At 38.8% G+C, this 12632-nt stretch overlaps 1 protein-coding gene across 1 annotated transcript in view; it reads left to right on the top strand.

Moving 5' to 3' along the window:
- LOC107306079 (COBW domain-containing protein 1-like) overlaps positions 1 to 10130 on the top strand; it is a 23400-nt gene extending 13270 nt beyond the window's left edge. Inside the window, exons 8-14 of the mRNA XM_015848892.2 lie at positions 3136 to 3161; positions 3632 to 3664; positions 6478 to 6532; positions 7407 to 7475; positions 7578 to 7643; positions 9106 to 9235; positions 9839 to 10130. Coding sequence (XP_015704378.2) covers positions 3136 to 3161; positions 3632 to 3664; positions 6478 to 6532; positions 7407 to 7475; positions 7578 to 7643; positions 9106 to 9235; positions 9839 to 9912 — 453 coding nt within the window. The 3' untranslated portion in view covers positions 9913 to 10130. The remainder of the gene's footprint in view (positions 1 to 3135; positions 3162 to 3631; positions 3665 to 6477; positions 6533 to 7406; positions 7476 to 7577; positions 7644 to 9105; positions 9236 to 9838) is intronic.
- The last annotated feature ends 2502 nt before the right edge of the window (positions 10131 to 12632 follow it).

Here is a 12632-nt window from a genome sequence, read left to right as displayed (position 1 = left end):
GTTGGGAAAAGCAGTTTGGGTCCTTACAGCGTCTGGAAAGGGCAAACCTCTCCAGGGACCTGGGTGTGTGTGGTGGGTGATGGACAAAAATGGGAACGTCCAATGTGTACCACAAGGGAATTTGATGTTGGGGGAGTGCAGCCAATAATTTCTTATATATATAAGTAGAGCCTCAGAGATATTTGATGAATGTCCAATTAGGTACAGGACTTAAGATAGAGTGGATTAATGTTAAGGAAACACTTTTTCTGTATACCTTAACTAGGCTTTCTGTAAGCAGGTTTTCCATCTGGGCTCTATATCGTGCACTGGCCATGCATGTGTAGAGCACACATGGAAAGAAGTATAATTCAAAAGGAATCTGCTGTGGCAGCTGGGAAAGGATGAGTGCACCTTGATGTGGGGGACGCCCTAATAGCGCTGCCTTTCCCCTCCACTGCTGTCATGTTTTCCTTTTTCTGGCAGTTTTGCCATTTTTCTCAAAATTAATAAATAATAGTGAGTTAGGTTATGAAGTTTTGTTCTCAGCTTAGGGATTTGCGTGGACTAGATATAAACTGTTAAGAAAATAAGGTTGCTGATTACTCACAACTATACATTTGAGTGTGTGTGTGTGTATTAAGCATAATGTAATGATGTTGAATAATGGGTGGAATGTCATAGTTTAATAGTTTTGTAATTTTGCCATCAGTATTCCACATCATAACATCATATAAAGCATGAATAATTTTACTGAACGTGCAACTTACAGAAGAAGACTACATATCCCAGACAACAGCATGGTCAGAGATAAGACAAGGGACCTGGACACGGTATTATCTGACTCCCAGGCTGGACTGATGTCTTTTGAGTTCTGTCATTCAGGGGAGTGTGTGGGAGCCTTCAGCCGTTTTGCCTAGAGTTTTACAGTAGGCCTCTCGGTTTTGGGACTCATTCTCTCTCCTATTTTGTAACAACCTCTGGCGTAGTTCAAGAGACACAATATAATATAATGAAATTTAAGCTAACGAATCAAGCAAAAATATGGAGAGGAAGAATGAGTCCCAAAACCCGAGAGGCCTAACTGTAAAAACTCCTAGGCAAAAACGGCTGAGGCTCCCAGACACACTACCTGAACGACAGAACTCAAAAAACGTCAGTCCACCTGGAGTCAGAATAATACGGTCCAGTCCCGTGACTTATCTCTGAACGCGTGATGTTCTCTGGAGTTGTAGTTCTTCTTCTGTAAGTTGTATATTCAGTCAAATTATTTGTGCTTTATAATGATGTTAATGATGTGGAAACCGATAGCAAAATTACAACAAATTCATTAAACATGAACACTCACATACTGTAATTTATGGCCTCCTTTCCCATACAAAAGAAACAAGTTTCTGCCTAATGGTACTTCTGCAAAGCCAAATGAATTCACCGGCATAAATTAAGCCTAATTTCAAGATGCTAGAATCTTTTTGTTTTTTAATCTAGACCATAAGAAGCCAACCTTTCAACAAGTATGGTAGCTGGGATTCTTAGCAGGGCTCAGGAGTTTAACTGTCCAGTAGACTGTGAAGCAGAAAAAGGAACTATCTACAACATGGTGTGTCATTCAGTCCTTCTTATCATAAATACTTGGCAGATTTAAGCCAGCAAGACTTCATCCTGTTATAGTCCAGTGTCAAACTGTTTTCATGGCTTCTCTGTCACAGTTCCTATGAATACTTCTTTGATGATCTCTTTATTCAGGTTCCTACCTGCAAAGAGAAAAAAGATTAGCTAACTGTATTTTAGAGCGTATTTACAAAAATCCATTCCTGCAAGCAGAAGCCTGTAAGGTTCCTCAACCAGAGAAGATACTTTCTCTAGCCAATGAGTTAAAATAGGTACTTTATTCAAACTAAGCTGCAGGAACCACACTAATTTTTTTACAAAAACAAGAATTTCAAGAAATACGCAACTCAGCATTATAAGATTTTCAGAAACGAACCCTGACTTTGTATGCTTTTAATGACATCATCAAATCTTCACAGTTATTGATTATGTGATCAATACTCAAAGCAATTCCACAACGTATTAGCAATTATTTGTTTTTAAAATAATCCCCGTATTGCTACATAATTTCTGAATACCTGGTATTTTATTTTATTCATCTACAAAAGGACAGCACGCTGCTCTCAGCTGCTTAAAGAAAGTGCAGGGGGTTTTTCATAGGACAGAGCATGGACTGGAGGTTACTCCAGAACATCATACTGCAGTTACTCTGACTAGTACGGGGTGGCTGCTTCTCACTGGACAGGTTAACTTGACTGCTGCTGAAGAAAAAGCTCCTTAAAGTTACAGAAAAAGGCAACAAAGTTACTCATACCAAAATTAAAACGAGTCTATTGGTTCTTTTTTCAGTTTCTTCTTACCATTCTATTGCAGTCTGCTTCCAGATCAATACAGCTCAGGACATCATTGGACTAGCACTCGATGAGATTTGCCCTTGATAGATACCAGTCCCTTACCAGAAAAATAACTGTTAGAGTATATAAACAAACCTTTAAAAACAAAATACTTACGGAGAAAAAAAGAAAAACAAAAACAACTTTACAAGTACACAGAGCAGGGAAAAACCTCTGACAAATATGCAGAGGGTTGATCAAAAATAAAATGCAAGCAGAGTCATCTCTGTAACAACCCATTCTTACAATTAATAATTATCTTTGGCTATAGCTTCCTGCTTCAGCTTCTCATTTGGACGGTTACCTGGATATTTGTGCAAATTTAAATGTCATCTCCTACCATAGCACTTTGATTGTATGTATGATATATGTCTCTATGAAAGCCTCATCAGCCTGTCCAAGGTGATGTAAAATAGGCAAAAATGCTGAGTCTGTTTTCCCACTGAGTTCTCATGCTTAACACTTACACTGTCTCAAATCAGAATCTACTGAATAGCAGAGAAAGAAACAAATATTTTGTGTGGTGAAAATGACAGCAATGGAATTAAACAATGGAATACTTTCAAACTAAGTCCATTACTTCACATGCCAAACGTTGCACTAAAGAGAGTTTTCATCAAACCTTGAAAAACTGTCTAAAATAGAATGTAAATATTACTTGGATCCAAAGCTCAGTAAACAACAGAAGCATACTTCTAATACAGCAGTACAGCTAGATGAAGTCAACAGACAGCTGAAGTGGCATCAAGCACTCTGGCTTTAATGCTGCTGTTGTTCTACTTGTCAATGAAATAAAACCTTTCTTCCAGTGAAGGTAGAAATAATTTTACCTTGCTGCCTGTGACACACATATGTCTCAGGAAACAAATCACAGCACTTTGAATTGTTTTCCTTAGACCTTGTCTAATCATACCAATCGACTTTTTTCCTTATTTACTTAGCTTTTGGTGGTTTACAGGAAAATGAAAAGTATAATCCTACCAAGCCTCACTCAACGTTCACCTCAGAACTATGCAATGAATCGTACACGGGGATGAATACACTTATGTGTAAATCACATCTTTAAAACTGCAGTCTGATGTAATCAAAAAATTTTAGGTGGACCTCACTAAGCATTGTGCTGCATTGTTACACTCAATTAAGCTTCCTGTTTATTATCAAAACTGTAATCATGGACAGAAACCTGTAAACTACATCCCTACTAGGAGCCATCTAGGTGAAATGGATGAGACCTTTCAGAGCAAAGGAGGGGAAAACAACATCACCTCCTTTCACTTATGTCCTGATCATTAATCCTGTCCCACACATGTTTGGGACTGTCAAGTCTCCCTTTCACTACCACAGCCAGGTACTGTGGTTTGCTTCTCTGTCAGCTACCTGAGTGGTCCTCATTGGCCAGCAGGATTTTAAGTGTCCTCTACCATGGATCAATGACAAACTGATGTTCTCATCTTTTTGTCTGCTCTTTGACCTGTATGTGGCTGACAATACACTGCAAAGTTTCTTTCCATTTAAAAAGAGGGAAAGCACAAAACAAAGAGGTTGGAAATTTCAGGCAAACTTCATCTTATGAACATCCATGGTAACACATCCAGTCCTATCTTTTCAACATTTCTTTTCCGCACAGAAGATTCTACACAAAGAGGAAAAATGTTTTCACAAACAGAACAGCGTAAGATGATTTTCTACAAGAAGACACAATGATTTTCGCACTTGACTGCGATGTATTCATATTTACCTGTTAATAAAGAAAGATTAAGGTTTTCTCCTTAATATTTCCTGAGGACTTCAAGTGTTACTGTCACTATGTCCTGTTAAATGGAAAGACAACACAAGACAGACAAGAATAGATGCTTAAAACGCAGCATTTAGCACCAACTGCTTATCTCTAAAGAGTTGACAGGCAGACCCCTTTCCCCTTCAATTATTTATTAAAAATCAAAACACAAAAAAAACAGACAAATACTGTATTTTCTCTCTAAATAAACACAATCACCAAGATAAAAATGCAATTTAAACTGTAATATGCCAAAGGATTGTTTTATTGCACAGAGCAAGAGAGAAGATTCTACCTGACATCAATGAAAGCTGGTTTAGCATATCTGGAAAAACAAAGCAATTTCAACATTCCTAAACCTTCTAGCACACGTGCGATTATAGGAATTTATATCAAATTTATGAGGAAAACCTAATTCACTGTTACACGGTTGATCGTTGATTTTCTGTGTAAAAAAAAAAACAAAGGGAAGCACTCACCGAATGTGTTCTCTCTAACACTAATTAATGCAAGTTGTGGAACAGCAACTCCCAGTACTACAAACACTGACATCATTTTCCGACCTACGGGATTAAATATCAGGTGGTAAGTATAGGGCTTCAATTCTCAAATCTCAATTGCTCAATAAAGGCAAATAATTGAACAAGAATAGTAAATTTAACTTGTCTGTTTAGTAATGGCTCTACCATGTACAAGAACACTGTTCCAACAACAGAACTCTTAAGCCATAATTTTGAAAGCAAGAACTCAGTTATACATTTACTATCTATCCTGTATCAAGTACATGGCATTCAGTGTAACTTTCCCCATTAGATCTAAACATACTAATCTCTACTGAAACCTTCTGAAAAATAAGATGATTAGAACTGCCATTTGCGTTATGCCTGAACTATCTTCTAAACAGCAGAGACTTGAAGCAGTGCTTTGTTGGTAATTACGCTTGTCGAGATGTGCATACTGTTGTCTTCAATACTCTCGAATTTTTTTCCTGCAAAGCTGTAAACAAGAGCCCTGTTTGCATTTGCACTGGATGGATGCAGTGTCATATCTCAACACAAGACTACACAAACTCTTTCAGTACTGGCAGACCAAAAACTAACAAGTGCTGTTATCAAAGTAATTTTTCAACTGTAATTCAAGCTTTAATCTCAGAATAGTTAGTTTAATTATGTTTTGTTGATCTTTCAATGAACTGTGATAGAAGTCTGCCCACAATCTTAACTGCTGGAATTCCACTGTCAAATTATCTAATTTGACTATACGTAATGTACAGAACACATTACGGATTTCCTTTCTAGATTAGTGAAAAAAATCTGCAACGTATGAGTGATAAAGCAAGGAGTGAACCTATTGGAGTGGTCAATTTCTGGTTGGAAATTAAAGCTGTCCTTGGGCCAAAGAGAGTCTTTTATGGTTAGAACACGCTTTGTTCTAACTCAGCTGTCAGTGTCTTACAAGAAAGACTTAGGAGACCCATTTTCACAACAAGGCTAGTAGTACGACCTACTAACTTTTAACCATCATAGAGTAAGTCGCCATGGACTTCTATCTACATTTTACACTCTTACATCTTTATAAAACAAAAAAGTAACTTCTGACATCTGTGGGATGATTTGTTGGGGCCGAAATCGTATATATATGAGGAGGAGAAGGAGAGAGAGACGAGGTAGAGAGGCAAGACAGAGAAGAGTAAACCTCCAGGAAGGTTACTTTTTTGTTTTATAAAGATGTAAGAGTGTAAAATGTAGATAGAAGTCCATGGCGACTTACTCTATGATGGTTAAATAGTAGGTCGTACTACTAGCCTTGTTGTGAAAATGGGTCTCCTAAGTCTTTCTTGTAAGACACTGACAGCTGAGTTAGAACAAAGCGTTTCTAACCATAACAGACTCTCTTGGCCCAAGGACAGCTTGAATCCAACCAGAAATGACCATCCAATAGGTCACTCCTTGCTTTATCACTCATAGGTCAGAATTTTTTTCCTAATCTAGAAAGGAAATCCGTAATTGTTCTGTACATTACTATAGTCAAATTAGATAATTGACAGTGGAATTCCAGCAGTTAAGCTGTGGCAGACTTCCTATCACAGATCATTTGAAAGATCAAACAAACATAATTAAACATAACTATTCTGAGATTAAAGCTGAATTAACAGTTGAAAATTACTTTGATAACAGCACTTTAGTTTTGGTCTGCAGTACTGAAGAGTTTGTGTAGATCTTGTTTGAGATAATGACACTGCATCCATCCAGTGCAAATGCAACATCTGCTTGTTTACAGCTTGCAGAAAAAATTCGAGAGTATGAAGACAACAGATGCACATCTCGACAAGGTAATTACAACAAGCACTGCTTCAGTCTCGCTGTTAGAAGATAGTTCAGGATAACTGCAACCATGGCATACTAATCATCTTATTTTTTCAGAAGGTTTCAGGTAGAGAATAGTATGTTTAAGATCTCTGGAATATTACACTGAATGCCATGTACTTTGATACAGATAGATAGTAAATGTATATACTGAGTTCTGCTTTCAAATATGGTTTAAGAGTTCTGTTGTTGGAAACAGTGTTCTTGTACATGGAGAGCATTACTACAACAGACAAGTAATACTATTCTTTTCAATATTTGCCCTTATTGAGCAATTGAGATTTGAGAATTGAGCCCTATACTTACACCTGATATTTATCCCGTAGGTCGAAATGATGTCAGTGTTTGTAGATATTGGGGAGTTGCTGTTCACAACTTTGCATTAATTAAGGTGTTAGAGAGACACATTCTGTGAGTGCTTCCCTTTGTTTTTACACAGAAAATCAACAGATCAACCTGTAACAGTGAATTAGGTTTTCCTATAAATTTGATATAAATCCTATAATCGCACGTGTGCTAGAAGGTTAGGAATGTGAAATGCTTTGTTTTTCCAGATATGTAACCCAGCTTTCATTTATGTCAGGGTAGAATCTTCTCTCTTGCTCTGTGCAATAAAACAATCCTTGCATATTACAGTTTAAATTGCATTTTTATCTTGGTGATTGTGTTTTATTTAGAGAGAAAATACAGTATTTTGTCTGTTTTGTGGTTTTGATTTTTAATAAATAATTGAAGGGGAAAGGGTCTGGCCTGTCACTCCTTTAGAGTATAAGCAGTTGTGTGCTAAATGCTGCTTTTAAGCATCTATCTTGTCTGTCTTGTGTGTCTTTCCATTTACAGGACATAGTGACAGTAACACTTGAAGTCCTAGGAAATATTAAGGAAGAAAACCTTAATCTCTTTATACAGGTAAATATTAATACATCGCAGTCAAGTGCGAAATCATTGTGTCCTTTTGTAGAAAATCATCTTACGCTGTTCTGTTTGTGAAAACATTTTTCCTCTTTGTAGAATCTTCTGTGGGAAAAGAATGTGAAAGATAGGACTGGATGTACCATGGATGTCATAAGACTGAAGGTTTGCCTGAAACTTCCAACCTCTTTGTTTTGTGCTTTCCCTCTTTTTAAATGGAAAGAAACTGCAGTGTATTGTCAGCCACATACAGGTCAAAGAGCAGACAAAAGAGAGAACATCAGTTTGTCATTGATCCATGTAGAGACACTTAAATACCTGCTGGCCAATGAGACCACTCAAGGTAGCTGACAGAGAAGCAAACCACAGTACTACTTGCTGTGTAGTGAAAGGGGAGACTTGCAGTCCCAAACATGAGTGGGACAGGATTAATGATCAGGACATAAGTGAAAGGAGGTGATGTTGTTTTCCCCTCCTTTGCTCTGAAAGGTCTCATCCATTTCACCTAGATGGCTCCTTAGTTAGGGATGTAGTTACAGGTTTCTGTCCATGATTACAGTTATTGGCATAATAAACAGAAGTTAATTGAGTGTAACAATGCAGCACAATGCTAGTGATGGTCCACCTAAAATTTTTTGATTACATCAGACTGCAGTTTTAAAGATGTGATTTACACATAAGTGTATTCATCCCGTGTACGATTCATTGCATAGTTCTGAGGTGAACGTTGGTGATGCTTGAGGATATACTTTCATTTTCCTTAAACCACAAAGCTAAGTAAATGATAAAAAAGTCGATTGTATGATTAGACAAGGTCTAAGGAAAACAATCAAATGTGCTGTGATTTGTTTCCTGAGAACATATGTGTGTCACAGGCAGCAAGGTAATTATTTCTACTTCACTGGAAGAAAGGTTTATTTCTTGACAAGTAGAACAACAGCAGCATAAAGCCGGCAGTGCTGATGCACTTCAAGCTGTCTGTTGTACTCATTAGCTGTACTGCTGATTAGAAGTATGCTTCTGTTGTACTGAGCTTTGGGATCCAAGTAATATTTACATTCTATTTTAGACAGTTTTCAAGTGATGAAAACTCTTTTAGTGCAACGTTTGGCATGTGAGTTAATGGACTTAGTTTTGAAAGTATTCCATTGTTAATTCCATTGCTAGTCATTTCACCACACAGATATTTGTTCTTTCTCTGCTATTGAGAGATTCTGTTTCAAGACAGTGTAAGTGTTAAGCATGAGAACTCAGTGGGAACAGACTCAGCATTTTTGCCTATTTTACATCACCTTGGACAGGTGATGAGGCTTTCATAGAGACATATATCATACATACAATCAAAGTGGCATGGTAGGAGATGACATTGAAATTTGCACAAATATTCCAGGTAACCGTCCAAATGAGAAGCTGAAGGCAGAGTATAGCAAAGTATAATTCTTAATTGTAAGAATGGTTGTTACAAGAGATGACTCTGTTGCATTGTTATTTTGATCAACCTCTGCATATTTGTCAGAGGTTTTTCCCTGCTCTGTGTACTTGTAAAGTTGTTTTGTTTTTTTTTCTCCATAAGTATTTTGTTTTTAAAGGTTTGTTTATATACTCTAACAGTTATTTTTCTGGTAAGGGACTCGTATCTATTCAAGGCAAATCTCATCAAGAGATAGTCCAAGGTGTCCATGAGCTGTATGATCTGGAAGAGACTGCAATAGAATGGAAAGAAGATGAAAAAAGAACCAATAGACTCGTTTTAATTGGTATGAGTAACTTTGTGCCTTTTTCTGTAACTTTAAGGAGCTTTTTCTTTCAGCAGCAGTCAAGTTAACCTGTCCAGTGAGAAGCAGCCACCCCGTACTAGTCAGAGTAACTGCAGTTATGATGTTCTGAGTAACCTTCAGTCCATGCTCTGTCCATGAAAACCCCCTGCACTTTCTTTAAGCAGCTGAGAGCAGCTGTGCTGTCCTTTGTAGTTGAATAAAATAAAATACAGGTATTCAGAAATTATGTAAGCATACTGGGGATTATTTTAAAAACAAATAATTGCTAATACGTTCGTGGGAATGCTTTGAGTATTTGATCACATAATCAATAACTGTGAAGATGATGAAGTCATTAAAGCATACAAAGTCAGGTTCGTTTCTGAAAATCTTATAATGCTGAGTTGCGTATTTCTTGAAATCTGTTTTTGTAAATAAAATTAGTGTGGTTTCCTGCAGCTTAGTTTTGATAAAGTACTATTTTAACTCATTGGTAGAGTAAGTATCTTCTCTGGTGAGAAACCTTACAGGCTTCTGCTTGCAGGAATGGATTTTTGTAATACGCTCTACAATACAGTTAGCTAATCTTTTTTCTCTTTGCAGGTAGGAACCTGAATAAAGAGATCATCAAAGAAGTATTCATAGGAACTGTGACAGAGAAGCATGAAAACAGTTGACACTGGACTATAAACAGGATGAAGTCTTGTGCTTAAATCTGCAAGTATTTATGATAAGAAGGACTGAATGACACACCATGTTGTAGTAGTTCCTTTTTCTGCTTCCAGTCTACTGGACAGTTAAACTCCTGAGCCCTGCTAAGAATCCCAGCTCACTACTGTTGAAAGGTTGGCTCTTATGGTCTAGATTAAACACAAAAAAATTCTAGCATCTTGAATTAGGCTTAATTTATGCCGGTGAATTCATTTGGCTTTGCAGAAGTACCAATAGGCAGAAACTTGTTTCTTTTGTATGGGAAAAGAGGCCATAAATTACAGTATGTGAGTGTCATGGTTTAATAATTTTGTAATTTTGCTATCGGTATTCCACATCATAACATCATATAAAGCACAAATAATTTTACTGAATATACAACTTACAGAAGAAGACTACATCTCCCAGAGAACATCACGGTCAGAGATAAGTCACGGGACCTGGACACTGTATTATCTGACTCCCAGGCTGGACTGACGTTTTTTGAGTTCTGTCGTTCAGGGGAGTGTGTGGGAGCCTTCAGCCGTTTTGCCTAGAGTTTTACAGTAGGCCTCTCGGTTTTGGGACTCATTCTCTCTCCTATTTTGCTTGATTCGTTAGCTTAATTTCAATTATATTATATTGTGCTCTTGAACACTGCCAGAGGTTGGTTTATGCCAGTCATGTAATCACAATAAAAAGTATTTAGTATTGGCTATTAAACTTCTTGCATAGCTTTCCGCTTGTTCTTTGATTTTTAAATGCATGCAACCATCCCCGGTAACAAATCTGTTTTATAAATGAAAGCAAGATGTGCAGCCAGTCCCCACACAGCAGCTGTCCCCCCAGGCCTCTCTTCTCAGTTCTGCTGTTTGGTTTTTTTCCACATGATTTCATACGTTATGGAATGTCGCTCTGGCCATTTTAGGTCAGTGGTTCTGGTTCTGTCCCATTCTAGCTCTTTGTGTCAGCAGCAGCCCCTTGCTGGCAGGACAGTCCGAGGTGCTGCTCAGCAACAGGTGACATACTGCTGTGCTACCAACATGTTTTTCTCCTAAAGCCAAAACAGCATCATACCAGACACTGGGAAGAAAATCAGCTCTGTCCAGCTGAAACCAGGACACCAGCAGAGGCGAACTGATTCATCGTGTCATAAGTATTAGGTAGCTTGAAGAAGCTTCCACAAACCAGGAACTAATGCAAGGTGAAAAGAACGACTTCATGATAGTGTTACTGTTAAGAATCAAAGAATCACAGAATATCCTGCACAGGAAGGGACTGACACCCTGCTTTACACACGAGCACCCCAGAATGGAAACCCTGGGGCTGAGAGCATAGTCCAGATCCCCTACCCTCCCCTCTTTGCTTTTCTTTTCGGTACATTAAATGGGCATGGGGGAGGGGACAGCACGGAGGGGAGGTACCTTCCACCCTACCACAGCCCACCGATGAGATTGGGACTTAATTTTTTTCTCCTTGTTGAAACTCTCTCGTTGTTGTTTAGTGTCACTGGGTTCATTAAACTGCCGTTCGGTCTCAGATCGTTCTTTTTTTTATATTTTTCCTTCCTAGATCCAATCGCAATCTCCCTTCCTTTCCCCTCTCTCCGAGCACACGTAGCCGGGCCAGGCCTGGCCACCGCACCATGCAGTTAGAGAGGGGAGGTACTTTTGTTCCTTCTCTGCCCGGGTTTGTTCCCGCTGTCACGGAGTGAGCTCTACAGAGAACTCTGTGACATCTACAAAGAGCAGCCTCTGCAAAACCAAAGTGCTTGAGCAGCGCTGTGTGCTGGGTATGTGCTTGGCACCTGTCTCAGTGACAAATTTGCACGTTTTCCCCTGCAGGAAGCAGAGATGCTGTTCCGGAGGCAAATCACAGTGATTTGATGACCTCTGCACCCTCCCCAAAATCTCCTACATGAAATCACCTTTCCAAAGCACCGTTTCCTCCACTGCTCTTTACTTACTGTTTTTTTACAGGTCTCCTTAAACCCCAGAATAAACACAGTACCTCTGGATCTTATCTCCTGTCATGCTGAGTTTTCAGGAATTAGACCTGGGAGAAGTTGTACTGAGGGACGTGGTTTAGTGAGAACTCTTGGTGATGGGTGGATGGTTGGACTGGGCGATCCCATGGTCTTTTCCAGTCCTGGTGATTCTGTGATTCCGTGATTCTGTGCTGGAGCAACAGGAGAAGCCAACGGGAAAATACAAATATACCTAAAAGGATATAAGAGAGTACTTTAAGAAGTGAGAAGACCAGCTACCCAGCTGAAGTGCTTCTACAGCAGTGCACACAGCTTGGGAAACAAACTGGAGGAGCTGGAAGCTTAACTGCTCCAAACCACAATATAGTTGCTGTCACCAAAACCTGGTGGGATGATTATCTTGACTGGAGTGAACAGTGAAGCAGGAAACAGATGCTCTGCTGGAATTCGGAATAAAGGGGGGGTAAATGGGGGATAGTTAAAGGTAGTTTACAGAAACAAGGAAGGGAAACTTAAAGGTAGTTTATAGAAATAAGTAAAGGAAACTTAAAGGTAACAAGTAAAAGAAACGGGGGGCCTGGGAGAGCAGGGAGGATGCAGATAAGGAGTGAGACCTCACTGGACGACATCAGGCAAGGAGGAGAATAGATACTGTAAATACCAGAAGAGGAGTTGCATCCCCCAGATAAGAACAAGAGGGGGTCTGCATGCTAAAGAACT

The sequence above is a fragment of the Coturnix japonica genome, chromosome Z (genome assembly GCF_001577835.2).
Source record: "Coturnix japonica isolate 7356 chromosome Z, Coturnix japonica 2.1, whole genome shotgun sequence".
In the NCBI taxonomy this organism is placed as follows: Eukaryota; Metazoa; Chordata; class Aves; order Galliformes; family Phasianidae; genus Coturnix; species Coturnix japonica.
This window is presented reverse-complemented; position numbering and strand designations above follow the sequence as displayed.